The sequence below is a fragment of the Barbus barbus genome (genome assembly GCF_936440315.1).
Source record: "Barbus barbus genome assembly, chromosome: 28".
In the NCBI taxonomy this organism is placed as follows: domain Eukaryota; kingdom Metazoa; phylum Chordata; class Actinopteri; order Cypriniformes; family Cyprinidae; genus Barbus; species Barbus barbus.
The window spans coordinates 25359244-25381290 of NC_136756.1; the positions used below are offsets into that span (position 1 = coordinate 25359244).

A 22047-nucleotide genomic window follows, 5' to 3' on the forward strand; every position below is an offset into this window, starting at 1 on the left:
TATATTAATGAAAGGCTTTTAAAAACATTTGAATAATTTTTCACCAGAACAGCCTTTCTCAATGTCTGCAACAATTGACTTCTCTGCAGTTGGTAAGGAAATGTAATATTAGCTAATAATATTATAGCACAATGATTCTGGATAAAAAGTTACAAGTGCATTTTAATTTGGTTTTTATAGTTAACAGGTGCCAAAATACCTGTAGCTGTGAGTTGAGATCATCTTTCTGTGCCAGGAAGCTCTCTTGCTCTGTGCGTCTCTGCTGAAACTCTGCATTTAGTGCCAGATTTTGTTCTCTCAGCAAATTCAGTTCCTGAGTCTTTACTGTTTGGATCTGAAAAAAAAACACACACACACAGTTTCAGATATTTACCCCAAAGAACCCAGGACAGCTGAATAAAGTCTTATTCAGTCTGAATTCAGTGTATAAGTAAGAAAATGCCAACAGAAGACAAAAGAAGTATTATTAAGGAACATAAAATACAAGAGGGGAACTGAGAAAAGCAATTCAGCACAGTGCTGAATACAATATAAATATAAATGTACTCATGAGTGCTTTAAAGCTAAATATAAACCGTTATGCATGATGCAATACACATATTTATGTATGAATGTGTGAACATACATACACACATGCAAAAAAAAGAATAAGGCTAAACAAAATCACACATTGACAAATATATTAATAATAGAAACTTTTTAAAACTGCAGCCTTAGAGTGTTCTTGGGCTTTGGTCACATATTTTATAAAGAGTGTCAAATAAATTATTTATACGCATTTAAATATTAATATTTAGGTATTGCTAACAAACGATAATGGCTTCGATTCCCAGGGAGTGCATGTACTAATGTAAATATATACCTTAAATGCACTAAGTCATTCTGAAACAAATAAATAAATAAATAAGCATAATGATTTTGGCTGGTGAGCAAGAAACTAAAACAGTATTTAAATACGCAGTTTTGAATTTCAGTTTTAAGTTATCACACAGATACTTGCATTAAAGACACTAATCACACTGCAATTAGAAATTCATACAAAACAAGATTTTAAAACAAAACAAGGTAATTGCATGTACATACTACAATAACAATAAATGATGCATAATTACATGCAAGTAACCCTAAGCCAAACCCTAATCCGAACATATAGTAAGTACATGCTGTTAATTAATATTACCCCGTACGTAAATGTATAATTAAACTGTAACAAGGACACCTTAAAATAAAGTGCAACCCAAAACAATGTAACTTTATGAACCTTCATGAACTTCCTTTTAGATACTGACAATTTTTCAGAGAAGAAATTAAAAAAATATGGCATGAAAGAAACTGGTGCGAGTTATTTGTCCATAGGCAGTGGCAATAAAGTTGATAAAAGTGACATTAGTGTGTGTGTATGAACAGTTAATGGTACAAAGAGCATGCGTGTTAGACCAAACACATTCATTGAGTGAAGGTGATGCAGGAACTGGGGTTGATGAAGGTCGTGATGCTGTATCATGGTCAGGTACCTGTTCTAGGGCTGCTAGATTTGTCCTGAGAGCATCGTTCTCACTCAGCATGCCCTCCACCTGCTCCTGACTGACCGCGCTCTGACACGCTACCTGCAGCTCCCCCCAAACACAAAACCAGCCCACAAGACCGGGACAGAAATAAAGACAAAAAAGAAGAAAGTAACACCAAATGAAGGGACAAAAGAAAGTACAATGAGAGGAAGAGGATATTAATAAAAAAGAAAATGAATGAATGAAATAAAAAGAATAAAATATAAAAAAAATATGAAAAGTTTGAAAAATAAAAAAATAATAATAAAAATATGAAAATTAGACAAAAACAGCAAAAACATGAAAAATAACGAATGAAAACAAATAAGGGAATGAATCAAAAAAAAAATTATATTAAAAAAGAATGAAATAAATCAATGAAAAGGGAAATTATAAACATTTTCAGGAAAAAAAATATAGAAGAAACAAATAGAAACAAAAAAGCAAAAGAACAACAAAAACATGAAAAAAGAACGAAAGAAAAAATCAAATGAGGAAATGAAGCAAAAAACCCAATTATTAATTTAAAAAAATTATTAAAATTAAAATATAACCATTTCGAAGAAATAAAATATAAAATATGAAAGAAAAAAATACAGATAACAGAAACAAAAAAGCAAAAAGAATACATGGAAGGGAACATGTACAGAGAAAGAAGGAGATGTGATTGATGAAGGAAGACGTGTCCAGCGGCAGCGTGGGATTGTAGGGGAAGTGTTGGAGAAGATGAACAAGAAGAATAAAGCCAGAGGAGGTGAATGAGAGCAAGAGATGATAAAGAAAAAACGCCCCAAAACAAGTGAAAAGAAGAGAGAAGAAAACAGGCAGAGTTAGAAAATCCACATCAAACAGAAGCGACCCAGTCAAGCAGTTCTGAATGGAAAAACAGAACAGGGAGGTTCTTCATCCTTATCTGCTTGCTGCTCATTAGAGGCAGCTGCTTAATTAAGATTTGTGACCTCACGGAGGAAGTGAAAGACATTTGTGTTTGCAGGACCTGCAGTAGGGCCGACGGCAGTATAAGAGCGGCCCTTCCCTCAGGGGGCCCCGGCAGAGCGCGTGTGCCCCTAAGCCACCTGCACTGAGCCCCACTAATCCTTAATTACTCAGCTGATCCTGAGCACCATCATCCATAAATGCTCAATTAAACAGGCTGCTCTCTGGATAATTATAAACTTCACCAACTTCTCCTTAAGCACAAAGAGTTTGCTATCAGCAGAAAGACTGGTGTGTCTTCTGGTTCATATTAAAGGGATAGTTCAGCCAAAAATGTATATTCAGTCACTGTTTACTCGCACTTATGTTGCTCCGATTTGACTTAATATAACAAACTTTCTTAAAACAAATAAGGAGACACTTTGAAGAATGTTTATACTTGTCTTTTCAATATACAACAAAAGTGAAGCCGCCCCCCCCCCCCCCAAAAAAAAAGATCATAATTTTAAGTCTTCTAAATTCATAATTAATCTTTTTAATTAATATTTGTTGACAATTTTGGCAAAAGATCTAATGCTAACTTATTGTCATTCATGAATATTCAAATACTTTGGTTTAAAGTATTTTAAAAAGTTGTTTGTCTTTAAAGCAGCCAAAAATACACATATACTTTACTGTAATTACATAATTTTTCAATTTAATGATAAATATGATTAAAACCCTTCTTAAAAATGTCCATTAATATATTTTCTGAATAAAAATGTGGTCTGAAATAATTTAAAAAATAGACATTCTATTAAAATGTGTTAAAATTCTTACATAAATCACAGATTGGTTTAGTTTGATATTACTCCAGAAGACTTGGAATATAGTGCAGAAGTCCTGTGAAGCAGTTTTCTAGTGCTCTTTTGTTATTTTTGGAGCTCAAATATATCTGTCCCCATTCACTTTCATTGTATTGAAAAAAACACCCAGGACAAACTTCTCCTGTCGAGTTTCACACAAGAGAGAAAGGCATACAGGTTTGGAATAAAATGATGGTGTGTAAACGAGAATTGAACTGAACTGAATAACTAGCTTTAAGACAAAAAAGAGCTTTCTAAGCAAAGCCAAACTGCATTTTACAACAACACTGAAAATGATAACAGCTAAATAATCGCAAAACCACATCCTGCCATTTAAAAAAAAAATAAAAAGTAAAATTTTCATTATTAGATTTTTTTTAAGTGGAACAATAAAAACGTAATTGTGTTCCACGCTGATAGCAACACCCACGTGAGCCTTTTACGGTTTATTTAATTGAATCTGTAGGACCTATTATCATTAAAATCGTACTCAATTTATGCAGATTAATTACTTGCTTTCATTTATAAACCTGTTAGTAAACAGCAAACCAGCAGATGTGGAAATTGCCGATTAATTCTCTGGAGATGCACTAACGACCATCTGTGATGGAATAAACATTAAAAGAAATGCTAAATGAACATTTTAACCAACTATTAATCTTCTGTATTCTTCCCATTAGTGCTTTTGGCAATGGTTGGAATGGAACATAATCTGCTGTATACACTGTATACAATGCAGTATGCAACATTTAAGCATATTAAATGTGGTTGCATGACCACACTACACTAACTTGTTCAATTTAGTGTCAGGTGTCCAGAATATTTCACATTTTTAACCAATCTTTGCACTACCTGATCTTTGAGCGCATTGATGGCCATCTCATGCTCTTTCTGTTTACTCTGCAACTGCTCCTTCAGTTCAGCGACGTTCTGAAATCACACACAGGCAGGAAGATTCAATGCATTTTTAGTATGACAGTGATGGATACAGCAGTGTGTCTACGGTCCATTAATCTCTGCAGATGTGCCTCAGTGCCAGAGTCTGATCCTGAAGCACTGACTGCAGTCTTTAGCCCACTCCCAAGGGTTTGCAAATGTTTATCATCGTACTCCCTTAGTGCCCATTCATCGATCGCCCAGCGAGATGTGCAACAAACGGGCTTCAATATTAGGGAATTTGGCAGGGTGAACCTGAGCGGATCTCACCTGGTTGGCGGCCATTAAATCTGTCTGCAATTTCTGCACACGAAGGTTTATGGATTTGAGCTCCTCCTCTTTTCTCTGTTGGATCTCATCAATTTTAGTCCTGTGGAAACAAATGCATCATATGCTATGAGGGGTTTGATGTGACTAATGTGCGGTAGGGTCTATTTCCAGGCATCACGAGATGAATACTGAAATAAAATGGCAAATTCAGCAGGAAAAACATTACAGGGGAGTGTAAATTACATCATGGGAACACATGTAATATAGAGTTGGAGGTGGGTTCCAGAAGTAAAAATGGCATTAAAAACTTCACAAGAGAAATAAAACAAAATAACGTGAGCTATAAATTATGTTTCTACAGAAACCATAACAGTGATTTCAGCTGCATGTTTTTAATTGAATGTGCTTCAAAGAATAGTTCACCCAAAAATGAAAACTGACCAAAAATACTCACCCTCAGACCATCCCAGATGTAGATGAGTTTCCTCATCGGAAGAGATTTTAAGAAATTTAGCATTATTCACTTGCTCACCAATGGATCCTCTGCAGTGAATGGGTGCCATCAGAATCATATTTTGGCCAGAAATGGTAGCTTAAAGTTAAAACACCTTAATGGTGGATTTGTTACTTACAAACTCTCAGCTTTTCGCTTCACAAGACATCAACTGATGGACTGGAGTCATGTGGATTACTTGTGCATTATTCCAATGTTTTAAACAGCAGTTTGGACTCTCATTTTGACGGCACCCATTCACTGTAGAGGATCCATTGGTGATCAAGTGATGTAATGTTACATTTCTCCAAATCTGTTCTAATGAAGAAACAAACTCATCTTCATCTTGTATGACCTAAGGGTGAGGGTGAGCTGAGGTATTTTTGAGTGGACTACTCCTTTAACGGATACAAATATGTATGATCTGTTCTGAGAGTGCAGAAAGAGTCGGATTTGAATTTGCATTTATTTATTTAGCAGACGCTTTACCCAAAGCGGCTCAGTTTAAAATCAAGTGGGATTTTACACTCCTCAATTTAGTGCCCTAAAGTCAGAAGTACACCATCCACAGCACTGATTCAAAATCAGTTTATAGGAAAGTAGTTTGTTTGCTTTGTTTTTCATTATGAATGAAATGTAAAAAAAATTGCTATTCATCTTCAGGTTCAAGCCTTATAACTCTTCATTTGGAAAATAAATGGGAAATACATTTCCAGAACCCAGGCTGCTAAAAACTCCCCGTTGAGCTTTATCACAAAATAACTGCTCTGCTGGGTTTGTCTTTCTCACCTGCTGTCATTGTAAAGTGCTTCCTTCTCAACTTGTAGTCGCTGGAAGCTATAAGGGAAGCATAAAGAGACTTGAATTCTCATTGGCCCTAAAAAAACCCATACAGCAGTGATAAATAACAGGCAGCATCTCCTGATCAGGGAAAACAGGCCCGTGTTGACCAGTGGGATGTGGATGGGAGGCAGTCTGTGCTGATACAGCAGTCTACAGTGAGTGCCAGCACAACAAGTTCACGTTCAGACTCATTACTCTGACACGGAGACTGTCGCTAAGCCACAGCTGAGTTACCACGGCTTCTAGAATGGAACACTAAGGGGTGATGTAATCATACAGAGAGTTCTGATTGGCTGAGGGCCACAGTAGAGAGTAAGAGGACTCAAGTTAAATGGAGGATTGAAAGTCATTTATCTTGTGCTTGAGGAGGTAATGTGTTCAAATATAACATCGTCCATTAATACCGTCCTTAACTTTAATTTTTCCATATTTCAGCAGGTTTTGCTTGAAATCACTCCATCACTGTCTTCCTCAATTAATCACTGCAAGCTGTAGTCTTGCACAGGTTTATAGGTGCACTCGGTTATTTCCCCTAAAGTTTTCTTTTTTACCCCTAAAGAAATGAATAACTCTTTTAAAAACTATATGTAAGATGATGCACACTCACATGGCTGACTTTGCTATGAATAGCACATTTCTACCACAGCTTGGCTGTTGCTGTGCTCATGTCATTAGATCATGTCAACTGTCATGTTGGCCAGCACAACATACACAGCATAAACCAAAAAAATCCCCCCAAAAAACTGAGTGCGTCTTGAGGAAATTAAAAGCACCATAAAATAAGGTGGAAATCTTTAAATATTTTGACAACTGAAAATAGGCATGCATGTCTCTGAATTGATTAAGCGAATTTTGGGCCATAAAGAAAAGTTGGTCACACTTTATTTTATGGTCCAATACTTGCTATTAACAAACCATTGACTATGACTTTTGACTCAATAAAGTCCTAATTTGCTGCTTATTAATAGTTCATAAGGTAGTTGTTAAGTTTATTTATTGTGTAGGATTAGGGATGTAGAATATGGTCGTGCAGAATATGTGCTTTATAAGTACTAATAAACAGCCAATATGTTAATAATAGGCATGCTATAAGCAACTAGTTAATAGTGAGAATTGGTTCCTATACTAAGGTGTTACCAAAAATGTTCATACTATGTTGGGTGAAAAGTATATGCACTTCAACTGGATAGTTCACCAATAAATGAAACAACACCCTGCTGTTGTTCTAATGCCTTATGACCTTCGTTCTTTTTCAGACCATGAAAGGATAAATGCAAAAATGTCCTGCTTGCACTTGTCCATAATGGCATAATGAACAGCAACTAGCCTCAAGCCTTAAAGAAAAATATTCAAAAGTATCATAGAATGACCCCATTCGACTCACTTATCCAAGTCCTCTGAAGGCTTACGATAGTGTTGACAAAATGAATCGAACTGAAATTTAAATGATTATTTAGCGAAAGTCCTGATCTTGGCCATTGGCCTTTCTGTGCAAGACTATGCGTTCATGAGAGCGTATTAATGCAGGAGTTTATTTCAGCAAAAGCCCACTAGTGCAGCATTTCAGGAAATCAAGGTTAATCAAAATGTGACACACAGCTCCTAGGAAATTATGCAGATACTTTCTTCTCTGAGGTGAATATCTCTGTTGTGTTCTGGTTGTTCTTATGAGCACACAGTCGTGCACAGCAGACCAATGACCAAGATTAGTTTTTTCGCTAAATAATAGCCTAATTTAAACCAAAAATATAATAGCCTTATCATATGCCTCAAGAACACTTGGAAAATATGGCATAGGTCTAATGGGATCACTCTGTGATACTTTTGCTTCTTTTTCTGCTTGAAGCTGGTTGCTATTCATTACCATTATATGGATGTAAGCAAGCAGGACATGTTTTTAAAGTTCTCATTTTGTGTCATAAAAAGAAATAAGGTCGTTAGAACACCATGGTGAGTAAATATTGTTAACTATCCCTGTAATATGAAAGAGCTTGAACATATAATATGAAAAAATAAAGCATAAAAGCAACTTACCTCTCTTGTTTTTTCTTCAACTTATCGGACAACTAAAAAAAAAAATATATATATATATGGCATTATCACTGGCATTTTTATCACTGAGCACAAATACTGAAACACACGACACTTACTTTAGCATTTTCTTCTTGTAGTTTTGTGATTTCTGACTGCTTGGACATCTGAAAATAAATACATTACAACAAGATAAGTCTTTTGTATGAGGGTTAAAATATGAATAAACAAAAAAAATATACAATCTGATCTTTGAAAATTTGAATCAATCAGAATTAATCATTGTATTTTTATTTAATGCTGAAATTGAAAATACTAAAATGTATGATAAAATTAAAAATAGCTATTTTTAATAAGCAAATTATCTATCAACCCTAGAAAACATTTCAAATATTTAAACCTGCAAAATGCCAGTTTAATCATAGATATGAAAATATTCTCTGGAGCAAGATGAGCATGAAGGTGTCCAAAATTATCACCCATGGCGAGGGTAAAAATACACACTCATCAGCAAAATGAATCCTAGCATTTTGTCCTTTTGTCTGTTTCCTGCTGTCCTGGGTATTTAGAGGGGAAAACTGATGTTTTTACCTCTAGCGTCTGGAGTTGTTCCCTCAGTAAGCATTTCTCCTCCATTTCCGTTTGAAGCTTTAATGCCACCTCTGAAAACCAGCGTGAACAGATATTAATGTACACGACCCCAGTCAAAGTCAAACACATTGTGCTGCTATCTGAAGATCCAGAACACAACCTTTCCTGGTTCTACTCAGTAAACCCTTCAGTGAGTTTGATAAGGTCACAACTTTAAAAGGAAGTTGTCAGAAAGATGTACTCACCGCTCAGATCATTATCTCGCTGTTCCGGTTTGACGCTTTGCACTTCGGCCTAGAGAACACAGGAGGCAAAAAAACACAAATGAACAAAACTCTTTCTCACAAAAGATTTTAACAGCAGGTTTGGTTTCTACAAAGCAACTCCATATATAAAACCCCAGTAAATACAGAAATTAACAGAGAAAGCACTTTATGAAAGCTGACTTTATGTATATGGAAACAAATCGACCCCATTTATACCTTTAATAAATGTTCCTGGACTTGTCGTGAATGATTCATCAGTGCAAGTTATTCTAAAGATTTGTTAATGTTTTATTAGACTTTCTCACAAGACTATTGCGTTTGCGTGTCACATCTTATGCACATCTATGTTGCATTTTTAGAATGCTGTGCAAAGTCAAAAGTTGTTAAAAAAACATCTCAAGATGCACGGACCCTTAAACAAGTTTTCTGCTGATTTAAGGCAAGTACATGAGGCTGGGAATTAATATTAACCACTAACATTTTTTAATCATCCAATCAGGATAAAATCAAGTCCCATTCAACATTATTTCCCGCTGGATATTCTGTGTCAATTTCAAGATATTGCACCATATTATGGTATTGGGAATGTTTATATATTAAAAAAAAAAACAAAGTGAAGAAAATATATAAAGAATAACCGATTAGCTGCAGCCCTCATTTGATCAAATTTGGTAATGCTAATGAATGGGGTGTGGTAGCCAAACACTAGACTGCAGTTCACTGTCCTTATATTCCCTTTACTGGGCTGATCTCACAGAAAAAGCTGATGGTGGTGTCTCTGCTTTGTCTGGCCACAGTTCATCCAGCAGTTGTAACCCCTGCATTAAACATGACCTCTGAGAACTCCAGCAAACTCCTCCTGATGAATATAATTGATTTACTCTGAAACTGTACTGTTAGGATACGCTGACTGAGCAAACTAACTTGTTTACTTCGAGTGAAGCATGTATTTTTAGAAAGTCGCTTAGGAATATCCCACTGTTCACCAACACATACACATACACCAGGAGACGCATGACAAACACACTCGACTGCAGTGTAGATGGCTTCATCGATTGTTATCTGAGAGTTCTGGTTTTCCTGCACATGGTGTAATTATTATACCAGCAGAAGCTGCAGTCATTTCATTACATTGGTTCTTTCACTCCGAACCTCCACTGTATGATACAGCAACCCAACCCTGGCGAGACTGAAACCCATTATCGGTTACCTGATCAATCTGATCATTTCCTGGGGCCGAAGGGTCATCACTGTGACCGCTGGCATCTGATTGGACACCATTAGTGCCGGCCGATCCATCGATGAGTGCTGCTTTTCCATCATTAACATCTGCACATTCTTGAAGAGCTGTATAGATGCACAGAGAAAACTATAATCGAGCTCACTTCTGAATTCTTAGACTAAATTGTTTGTGAGGCAAAATAGATAGATAGACAGACTGATAGACAGACTGATAGACAGATAGACTATCTAGATAGATAGACTGTATGTATAAGCTTCTCTCACCTTTTAATTTCTTCTGCAGGGCAGAGTTTTCAGCCTGTAGACGCAGGAGTTCAGCATCCACTGGACCAGAGGCAGAGATGGAGGCAGGTCCTTCCAGCCCTTGACCCTCACTCAGTCTCAGATTCTCTAATTCTAACTGCTCGATCTGGGAACATAACTAAAACATAGGGAAAAACATCAGAAAACAGAAAAATAATGTAAAAACTCATTTGAATCTGGTGTGACAACATATAATGGGCACAAAGTCATGTATATATATATATATATATATATATATATATATACACACACATTTAAAAATATTACTGTTTTTACTGTATTTTTTATTTTAAAAAAATCAGCCACATTACAAAACTGTATTGATCCAAAAGTTTTCAATTTTAGTGTATATTGATTCTTGCATAGAAACTGTATGCCTTTTGATTTCTAGTATACTTGTGCATAAAGCGACTGGGTTCACATGCTCATGGTCGTGACAGGGGTTAAATATTGTGTGTGTGCTCAGCACCTTGGACAGCTCTTGCATGAGGGTGCTGTTCTGCAGTCTGAAGTCATCTTCCTGACTGTGTAACTTGCCCTGAAGCATTTTATTCTCACCGAGTAAGGCATCTACCTCCTGAAAGTGAGTGAATAATACAGCATGGTTACCAGACAGAGATTTTTCCCATACCGCTCAGGATATCATATCATTACATTTGTATCCCTAGCAATTCAAAACTGTAAGTCGTCGTGACGTATTGTCAAGTATGGTGACCCATACTCGAAATTGGTGCTCTGCGTTTAACCCATCCAAGTGCACACACACACAGCAGTGAGTAGTGAACAAATGCACACACACACACACACACACACACACACACCGTGAACACACACCCGGAGCAGTGGGCAGCCAGTGCTGCAGCGCCCGGGGAGCAATTGGGGGTTCGTTGCCTTGCTCAAGGGCACCTCAGTCGTGGTATTGAGGGTGGAGAGAGCGCTGGACATTCACTCCCCCCACCTACAATCCCTGCCGGCCGGGGACTCGAACCCGCAACCTTTCGATTACGAGTCCAATTCTCTAACCATTAGGCCACGACTTCCCCAATTAATGTTAGAAAAGAACGAACACTAATGTAAGAAGAAATCTCACCTGTGCTTTCTTGCTTTTGTTCAAAGCCTGAGGATGAAAATGAAAAAGAAAACATTATCTAAACTAAATTGTTAACTAAAATAGAATCAAGCCTAAAATATCACCAACAGATTTTGTTTCTTCATCAGAACAGATTTGGAATAATTTAGCATCATTTCACTTTCTCACAAATTAATCCTCTGCAGTGAATGGGTGCCGTCCAAACAGCTTATAAAAACAAGCTGTTAAATAATCCACACAACTCCAGTCCGCTTCCTCCAGTAAAAAAGTCCATCCTCTATTGTCCTCTCACATCAAAATCCACTGATATATTTGTTTAGAAATGTTTTGGACTGGTTTTGCTTGTAAACTATGCTTGATCTGTGCATATTTCTCTCCTGATTCAGACATTTTCACAGGCGAAAGCAATATTATGGCTAGAGGATTTGTATATTAGAAACAGCTTTAAGTTACAAACATCTTTAATGGATTTGTTTCTTACAAATACGCAGCTTTTCACTTCTTGAGACATTAACTGATGGACTGTCTTTGTGTGGATTATCGTAATGTTTTTATCAGCTGTTTGGATTCTCATTCTGACGGCACCCATTCACGGCAGAGGACCCACTGATGAGTAAGTGATGTAATGCTAAATCTCTCCAGATCTGTTCTGATCAACAAACAAGCTCATCTACATCTTAGATGGCCTGAGGGTGAGTACATTTTCAGCAAATGTTAATTTTTGGTTGAACTATTCCTTTAAAGATGAACTGGGCAAAGCTAGTATGACCAAACAGAACTACATTTAGCAAACTGAGTCACAGACACAATGTATTACATTGTCTTACAACATGATCAATGCAAGACTAGTGACTTTGTGTTGCAATGCATGTAAACTGTCAAGTTTACAGTAGGAAAGTAAGAAAAAGAAACACTAGGTGAGAAAAAATGGAATAGACCAGAACAGTCAATTACTCCCAGCCCTTTAAAACAGAAGGCAAGAAAACAGCACACAAAGCAAATTCACAAGGCCAGCAGTAAAGCTTGACCTCGATCTCGCGGCAATGACCTGCTGAAAAACCAAGGAAAGCCACTACCTTCTGCGCTTTGACATAGTCTTTCTCCAGGTTCGAGGTTTTCTGACGGACACTGTTGAGCTCTGTAACACAGAATAAATAAAGGTACAAAATAACTAGAAACACAACGCTAAACTCATTTTATGCGATGATACACAAATACGTGCATTTATGACTTAACAAACAGCTGCACAAGCCGAAACTGCTAATGCATTTTGTTAATAATTAGCAGGACTATATAAAATAATACAAGTCAATATAATAGCCTGTTTTCTCAGAAAGTTCACTGATAAACAGGGTAGGATTGCCAAGTCATTCAGAAGGTCTTAAGATGCTGAGTTGGTTCATATAACATCGACCTTTACTGACCACTAAAGAGATTTCATAACTGTAAACAATAAGTAGGCTAGCGCTGAATAGTTTCCATACACTTTGCAGTTTTTGCATTTCATAACTTTTAAAGTTCATTCCATAATTCTGGAATTCTGTCGTATTATTCCATAATTCCACTTAGTATATGGATCCAGGAACTGCACATCAAATTAATCAGGAACAAAATATTAATAAATAAATCATCAAATTTCAAGTTAAAAAAATTCTGAAAATGTCTGAATTCATATATCTAAAGCCTAAAATATTTACTTTGAAGAATTTGCTCAAGTTGATGTCAATAATTGAACAACACATTTGCATGTTCATGGTTCACTGATCACAAGGTCACATGACATGCATTTAATTAACCATTTAAATGTTTCATATATTAATAATACAATACAAACTGTGTTTTAAAATAATTTATTAATTTTAATTTTACACAGGATTGAGGTTTATAAACAAACATGAACTCACTGATGTATTTTAAACTCCTACAAATATTTTGTTTCATATATTAGGTCACATTTTCACACCAAGTTCATCAATTTTGACTTAACGCCCAATGATGTTTGAACTAGACCAAGTTCTGAGTTACACACAACTGGTGCAACCGGCCCCAGGCCCTCAGACAACTGACAGAATTAGAACATCTATCTTTATATATCTTCCCCCAACGTGCATTCAATTATGAAATAAATGAGTACATTTCATTGTGCTCTCAGTTACCAATAGGAGAGTTACTCTCGCTTTTAGACTGAATTAAATCTACAGAATTCAACAGATTCTGTAAAAAATAAGTTTCAATGGGATAAGACATCTGATTTTTAATAAAAACAAATTACAGTCTGTCGTTTTAATGATGCAAACAAGTTGGCCAGTGTTTTGAATAAGTAAAGGTTTACATTGTCCACTCACCTGCTGTATTTTTCCGCAGCTCATCAGAGAGTTGGTAGTTCTGTGTTCTCAGCTCCAAGAGCTGAGCCTGTTGAAACACATTAAAGATCAATTAATATAGCAAAACATACTATTTGAGGTAACAAGCTATTTAATATACATATTATTGAATAACTGTAAACCAAAAATAATAACCACCAAGACAACACACTCACAAACGGTGGTTTACAATCTATTAAGAGTTTATTTACGTAATGGAAACATTTAATTAAAGAGTCTGGTTGCTATGAAACTGAATAAATGCTTCTGGAGCTGTAAACAAGGTGATGCTGAAGAAAAACAACAGCGATATGATATTTAATAGCCTAGCATTCGCACGAAAGACGTCTAAAGAACTCAATGTATAACGTACAAACTCTTTTATTTTGTAGAAAAGCAATAATATCAGCTGTTTGGTGTGCTAACGGTTAGTAATTACAAGTTAGCGTGCTAACAGGCTAAACACATCTTTATTATATGTCACAAACTCGGCATATAGCGACAATATTCCATGTTTTTTCAACAAACTGTCATTTTATTAATGTAACTATTACATACATTAATAAAAAAAACGTCGTAATTGTCCTTTAAAATAATTTTTCGGCCTTATAACAATTAGCTTGCAGGCTAACGGATACAGCTAGCTAACAAAGTCCCAATCCGCTCAGATTGACATCAACTTCAGCTATAAAATAGACCCGTTTGCACATATTCTCAACCGAAATTACTTCTAAACAAGTTAACGATCTCGTATGTGCATTACAGGTTGTATCCGAAGTCAAATCCAAGCACAAATAAAGAGATTTGTACCTGCATACGGTGGAACTCCTCTTCTGACAGTGCTTGCGCCATCTTCACCACAGCAAAACACTGCTGGACAGAATACAAACTCTCTCTATCTGCTACTACTGTGTTTTCTGTCAGCCTTGTATTAGCAAATTAACTGTCATTCTGATAAGATGAAGAATTTTAAAGCTGCAGCTTGCGGATGTCGCCCATCTAAACGCTTTGGCTTGCTGACAGAAACCCTGTCCTGTAGATGGCGCACTAACACAAGATATCCAGTACTGTAGTTGTTGTGACACATGACATGTGCTGTGGCTCAAAATCCTAGTGAGTTTACTACCTAGACGGCATCTATGCTCATTTGTCAAAAATGAGTTCGAGCATTCACTTAGATGTGTGAATTTTCTGCTCTTTTGTCACCACAGACAATCAACAGTGACAAAATAACCATTCATATCATGTGTATTAAAAGCTCAATTTAATGTGACCTATTTATATTATCTAAAAAATATATCTAAAATCCCAAACAGCTTCTTAATATTTTGTGTGACAGATTGACATTTTCATGGTTGTGACTGAAAAGGAAGCGGAAAAGCATAAATGACTGAACAGATAAAAGGAACACATGATACTCTGATAAGGTTTATAAGTCAATGAACTTTACTGTATCTGCAGAATAAACATCAGTGACTCTGGAAACATCTGAGTGTCACATGAGTTAGCCATTTTTACAAGCAGTTACCAGTCAATAACACTGTATTTTGATTTAAAATGACCTGCATGAAAAACTAGCAACTAAGTAATAATAATAACTTTATATTTATATTTCAAATAAATGCTTTCCACTCACAAAAAAGCAAGAATATTAAGCAGCACAACTTCTGAAACTGACAATTCCGCTTTGACATTACAGAAATACATTATATTTTCAAATATATTAACATAGAAAACACTTATTTTAAATTGTATGCTAATTCACAATATTACTGTTTTTACTGTATTTCTGATCAAATAAATGCAGCCTTGGTGAGCATAAGAAAACTTTTTCAAAAATATTAAAAAAAATGTTACTGCTGCCAAATTAGTATGTGTGATTATTTTATTTTGTATTCATTTAACAAAAGCCGGACATTACAAATTATGCTATCAGCAGAAAAATGCATGAAAAGTTGAACAGAAAAATTAACATGAATTGGAGAACTTTAACTGCATTAAGTTAACACGCCACATATGAACCCACAAACAAACCGTACACACAGTATATTCCATGCAGCCACATTTCCCATTTCATAACCCACTGAATTTACCATAAAACATGGAAGTAAAACAGCAACTTGTGTGTTGGCCGGTACAGTCATGGCCAAAAATATCAGCACCCTTGGTAAATGTGATCAAAGGCGGCTGTGAAAATTAATCTGCATTGTTAATCCTTTTGCTCTTTTATTTAAAAAGTTCACAAAAATCTAACCTTTCAGTAGATAATAAGAATTTAAAATGGGGGGAAATATCATTATGAAATAAATGTTTTTCTCTTATACACATTGGCCACAATTAACGGCCTTTTATTCAATACTTTTTGAAACCTCTATTTCCCAGTTTAACAGCTCTAAATTTTCTCCTATAATGCCTGATGAGGTTAGACAACACCTGACAAGAGATCAGAGACCATTCCTTCATCCAGAATCACTCCAGACCCTTTAGATTCCCAGCTCCATGTTGGGGCTTCTTCTCTTCAGTTCACCTCACTCATTTTCTACAGGGTTCAGGTCAGAGGACTGGAATGGCCATAGCAGTTTTGTGCTCAGTGACCCATTTTTGTGTTGTTTTTGAGGTTTGTGTTTGGATTATTGTACAGTTGGAAGATCCAAACATGGCCCATTTTAAGATTTCTAACAGAGTCAGTCCCTTATTGTCTTTTTTATCTGTTGGTATTTGATAGAATCCATGATGCCATGTGTCTAAACAAGATGTCCAAGACCTCCAGCAGAAATATAGGCCCACAACATCAAAAATACAGCAGTATATTTAATTGTACACATGGGGTACTTTTTATAATTAAAAAGCCACTTCACTAATTTGTGAAGCTCAATTATCTTTTGCTGCACATCAGAAATATATTCTTTGGTTTTTCTCATTGTGATGGATGATTAAGGGAATTTGGGCTTTTCCCTCCTATTTATATTTCTGTGAAACAGGAAGCCATGGCTGCATAATTTAATGTTCATAATCACCCTGGAGTGCTCAAAATTCTGATTATGAATGGGAATATACTTCAGAGATATTTAAGAATTTCTAGGGGTGCCAATAATTGTGTCCAACATGTATTTGAGAAAAAAAATTATTTCATAATGATATTCCCCCCCCATTTTAAATTCTTATTATCCAATGAAAGGTTAGATTTTTGAGATTTTTTTTTAAATAAAAGATCAAAAGGATTAACAATGCATATAATTTTCACAACCTTCTTTTATCATATTTACCAAGGGTGCCGATATTTTTGGCCAAGACTGTATGTTACCCCGAGGCTACAAGAGAGACAGAAGTCCAGTGTCTGATGTATCCGGTCTGTCTGATCTCCCCCTGTCTGTGGAGCTCCCGCTGGGCTGCGGGGCAGTGGAGTATTTTGGAAGGTGACAGATAAAGAGACGCTCCTCTTCCTTTTTGATCCATCGCAGCAGTTTAGTGAGTTCACCGATAGCTGATTTCTTAGTGACGAGCGGAGTAAAGCAGGCAAACATCTCAAACTTGGTAGTGACCTATAGAACAAGAGAGTGTTTAGGAAATACTGTACATACAGTATATAATACAGATATTACACTATTTAAAAGTTTGGGTTTGGTAAGATATTTTTGATAGTCCCTTATATGCTCACCAAGGATGCATTTATTTATTCAAAAATACAGTAAAAACAGTAATACTGTGAAATATGATTACAAATTATTATTTTTATATTTATTCCTGTGATGCAAACACATGATCCTGCAGAAATCATGCTGATTTGGTGTTCAATAAATGTTTATTATTATATTTATAGCTTATATTTCTTAAATATTTCCTCATTATTATCAGTGATGAAAACAACTGTGCTACTTAATATTTTTGTGGGAACCATGATGCATTGATTTTTTTTTTTTTAATTATCATTTTTATTTCTTGTTGAACTATGATCAATTCTATTTCTTGGTGAACATTTTAAACCCAGAACATCCTGATCTATTGAAGTTGTCTTGATTTTTCTGAAAACATACCCACGCCAGCAGAGTTTCTTTGCCTGCAGAATGGTAGATGAGTTTAAGTGGTCGTGACGTACTGTGGATACGATTGTGCATGTTGCGATACAGATCCAGCAGGCGTATCCTCTCTTCCTGGCTTCTGTATGCCACCTCCATCTCTGGGCTGAGTGAAGTGATATTAAAATAAAGGCATCATATAGCATGATGATAGACAGTTTAAACCACAGACTGTCTTTGATGCATCTAATCATTCAGTTGGCCTTATTTGCTTGCATTTTTGCATAAAAGGCACCTTGCGACTGTGTCTGCTCGGGGTCTGAAACATTTTAGCCATGTGATTAGCCGAATCAAGTGCTTACTGTTGCAGAATTCATGGCAAAGTGGTCTAATCTTTCACAGAATGTGGAAATCCTGGCTTATAGGCCATCATTCATCAGGATTTGTGAGCCATCTGGTGTCTCTGATGGCAAAAAGAACCACTGATTCAGACGAATGAGTCAAAACTAGAATGATTTGTCCATTTGCTTGTGGTTTAATGCTTTTTAGTGCCGTATTTCAGATTGAAGTCAACCAACATTAAACAGCATTCACAACTCGTTTTACTGTAAAACTATTTTATTTTATTTTTTTTGGAGTTGTAAAAAAACTAAATTATCTTTCTTCTTCAACATTCCACATTTAACTTGCATTTCTTTGTAACTAATAGTGACATTTTTCGGTGTCTTCTAGTGTACGTACCGTAATTCCAAGAAAAAAATAATATTAATTGAGGAAAAAATGTAGGACAGGACTTCACCGGATGATGAAAAGTGGGTGTTTTACATACAAGAAGAGTCCGATCTAAATACTTCCCGCTTTTGACCAGGAATCTATTCTTATTTGTTATTATTGCCATAGCATTTCAATTAATTAATGTGGCATCCAAATAAGTTTAGAATGAATTATAATTAAATTACTTTATTTAATTCAGCTATTTTTAACATTGTATTTCTTATCCATGCGGCCTAGACAATGTCAACTGAAGAGGAAAGTTCAACTATTTTCATGAAAGTCAATAAAAAGAAACATTTTTTGGACTTTGGGTGATGAATTGCGCACAATAAACCATAATCATGCCATAAGAAAGTAAAAAGGGTCTATTTTAATTTCATATTGACATTTAATGATGCTTCATAAGCTACTCACCATGTGAACTGTGGCAGCTGTCGATGGTGGTCTAGCACTTTTGAGGGCTTGTAAAGGAAGTGTTTAAGATTAGCTACACCAATATCGGCAACATAGTATAACTGAGTGTTTGCCACCCACTGCAAGGCATTCTGGGATGCAAAAGCTTCCTCAATTTTCCTTTTGCACTCTGCCATGGCATAAAACGCTTCTTTATCTGTAGACAGAAGAACAAGGCACACAGTACATTCTGGAGGGTCTAGATACGCCACATAAGCATAAAAGTAGCAGTCGTGATTGAACAGAGGCAGGCAGATGGGCATCCATGTCTCTCCAGCCTGAAAAGCAGAGGAGGCCCTGATTAGGTTGAAGAGAAGATGAAGGTCACTGGGTTTTAGTCTAGCATCCTCCAAGACCGTCTTCTCCTGAACGATGGAGACAAGTCGGTTATTGGCAATGAGAAAAGAGAAGACCAGATTTGGGGTGACGGCTTTCTGTAGGATGTGACCGAGGGCGTCTCTGGAAGAGGATGGCAGAGGCAGGCATTGGACGGCCGACAGCATGAAGCTGGGATCAGAATCCATGACATCGAGGAGGCCGTCCAGAACCTTCTCCGAGCCAAACAGCAGACGCCGCAGGTCAAAGTTCTTGCGGAGCTCAAAGATGCGGTTTATGCTGGCCTGTGTGAGCATGCTGACTATCTGATGATAAACATGGAGGAGCTCGCTGCGCAGCTGCTGTTCAGACTGGTGAGTGGCAGAAACGGATACAAACACCAGCGGACCCTTCTGTAAAAAGACCACCGTGTGCTCATCTGAGGAAAACAAAGGGAAAGAACAGAATAATATTAGCTGTTGTCTCTGACATTAAATATGTAAAAATGCTTCTTATAAAATTTTCAAAATTGAAAACTGGCCAAAAATAATTCATTTACGGTGAGGGAAAAAATTATTTGATACCCTGCTGATTTTGTACGTTTGCCCACTGACAAAGAAATGATCAATCTGTAATTTTAATGGTAGGTTTATTTGAATGGTGAGAGACAATAACAACAAAAAAATCCAGAAACACGCATTTCAAAACAGTTATAAATTGATTTGCATTTTATTGAGTCAAATAAGTATTAGTTGCCTTGGCTGTGTGTTTTGGCTCACTGTCATGCTGGAACCCATCCACGACCCATTTTCAATGCCCTGGCCGGCTTCAATTCCCTGGCCTTGACGATACATGGCCCCGTCCATTGTCCCTTTGATGCGGTGCAGTTGTCCTGTCCCCTTAGCGGAAAAACACCCCCAAAGCATAAAGTTTCCACCTCCATGTTTAACGATGGGGATGATGTTCTTGGGGTCATAGCATTCCTCCTCCTCCAAACACGGCTGACTACAACACTTTCACCCAGTTCTCATCTGAATCATCAGACGGGCCTCTACATGTGCTTTCTTGAGCAGGGGGACCTTGCGGGCGCTGCAGGATTTCAGTCCTTCACGGCGTAGTGTTACTAATTGTTTTCTTGGTGACTATGGTCCCAGCTGCCTTGAGATCATTGACAAGATCCTCCCGTGTAGTTCTGAGCTGATTCCTCACCGTTCTCATGATCACTGAAACTCCACGAGGTGAGATCTTGTGTGGAGCCCCAGTCCGAGGGAGATTGACAGTTATTTTGTGTTTCTTCCATTTTGCGAATAATCGTACCAACTGTTGTCAGTTAAGTCTTAAGTCTTTTAAGCTCACCAAGGCTGCAGTAAATACAGTAATATTATGATATTAAATATTATTTCAGTTTAAAATAACTGTTTTTTATTGTATTTTTTTATAATAATTTATATAATATAACCATTTATAGTCAATTATTTCTGTGATGCAAAGCTTAATTTTCAGCAACCATTATTTTACTGCGTCACAATATTCATTAGAAATATTAATATATTTTAATATTCTGATTTAATGTGCTCAAGAAACATTTATTATTATTATCAATGTTGAAAACAGTTGCTTTATTTTTTATGGAAACTGTGATGCATTTTTGTCATGATTCTATGATGAATAGAAAGTTTAAAAAAAACAGCAATTATTTGAAAAATAAATATTTTGTAAAAGTCTTTGCTGTCATTTTTGATCCATTTAATGCATTGGATAGTATATTTAAGAGATTAAATATATGAAGAGTTAATTTGCAAAAACTCCTTTTTTAACAATTCTCAAAAATCATGTTTTTTCATTGTGCATTCCAATTAATCTCAATCAAACTGCAGTTGTTTTGTTTTGTTTTGTTTTGTTTTGACTAGGTTAAAAAATAACTAAAAAAAACAGCTAACTAATGCAATGAAACACATTAAAAACATGATAACATAATAAAAAACATGATTTTTGAAAAAACAAAAAACGGAGTTATCTGTTTTTGCAAAAAAAACTCTTCATATTATAGAATTTATATAAGATTAAATGAAATATTTTATGTTGTCCAAGAAAGAAGGATAATGTACATTTCAAAGTCAACTTGTTTACACAGTAAATTTACATGTAAGTGTAAACTTCAACATTAATCATATATTCAAAGAAGCTGCATAGTTTCAAAGAAATTTTCAACCTGAATCTTTTTTAAGTTCTTTTGTTCTTCAGAAATTATCTTTTAGTTTTTTTTGTTAAACTATAAGTCCTGCAAAAAATCTTTATTTATTGAACAGTTAAAAAAATCTAGATGAAGATGGTGCATCTCACCTGAAAAAATAGACTGAATCATGTTGTCTCCAGCCTGGACGAAGGAGACCAGCGCCATCATGACACCCATGGTGGAGGAGAGGGCCTCCTCATTGCCATAGCGTGAGTAGATGGGCTTCCCTGCCTCGCTCAGCACAAACACATGCTTCCTGTGTTGCCTCCATCTCTCTGACATTATATCTTCATTCCTAAAGTCCAGACCTGGGACATCCTCGGCAGAACCTGCCTTTTCCTGTCCATTGAGGTTTGCTTGGGCCAAAATAGATGGAAACTTTCCAGTCTCCTCTATTAAGCTGTCCTCAGGTTGAAACTCACAGCTTCCTCTATTGTTGCTCCTGTGCATGTTGTCTGTTTCTCATTTCCCTCAAAGCGAGAATCTTCTGGACTTTT

The 22047-nt window shown here is 36.2% G+C and overlaps 2 protein-coding genes across 7 annotated transcripts in view; both read right to left on the reverse strand.

The window, feature by feature from the left end:
• Positions 1-14827, reverse strand: part of LOC306848353 (GRIP1-associated protein 1-like) — a 54790-nt gene extending 39963 nt beyond the window's left edge. For 2 of the 6 annotated variants that reach the window (XM_079382849.1, XM_079382852.1), the window contains exons 1-15: positions 14567-14805; positions 13739-13805; positions 12470-12531; positions 11394-11420; positions 10773-10880; positions 10265-10421; positions 9969-10105; positions 8738-8786; positions 8493-8563; positions 8021-8068; positions 7905-7936; positions 5817-5864; positions 4535-4634; positions 4181-4258; positions 200-334 (exon numbers count right to left, since the gene is read on the reverse strand). In XM_079382849.1, coding sequence (XP_079238975.1) covers positions 200-334; positions 4181-4258; positions 4535-4634; positions 5817-5864; positions 7905-7936; positions 8021-8068; positions 8493-8563; positions 8738-8786; positions 9969-10105; positions 10265-10421; positions 10773-10880; positions 11394-11420; positions 12470-12531; positions 13739-13805; positions 14567-14608 — 1161 coding nt within the window. In that variant the 5' untranslated portion in view covers positions 14609-14805. Of the gene's footprint in view, positions 1-199; positions 335-1514; positions 1608-4180; positions 4259-4534; positions 4635-5816; positions 5865-7904; positions 7937-8020; positions 8069-8492; positions 8564-8737; positions 8787-9968; positions 10106-10264; positions 10422-10772; positions 10881-11393; positions 11421-12469; positions 12532-13738; positions 13806-14566 lie in introns of all 6 variants that reach the window. The other 4 variants (XM_079382847.1, XM_079382851.1, XM_079382848.1 and 1 more) reach the window with 4 other exon arrangements.
• Positions 14828-15182: 355 nt separating this feature from the next.
• On the reverse strand, positions 15183-22000 carry LOC306848595 (vacuolar fusion protein MON1 homolog B-like; the record flags this gene model as incomplete). Its single annotated transcript, XM_079383237.1, has 4 exons — positions 15183-17298; positions 17791-17938; positions 18961-19753; positions 21658-22000. 4 exons carry the CDS (start codon positions 21998-22000, stop codon positions 17068-17070), a joined length of 1515 nt encoding a protein of 504 aa, XP_079239363.1. The 3' UTR covers positions 15183-17067.
• Between the last annotated feature and the right edge of the window lie 47 nt (positions 22001-22047).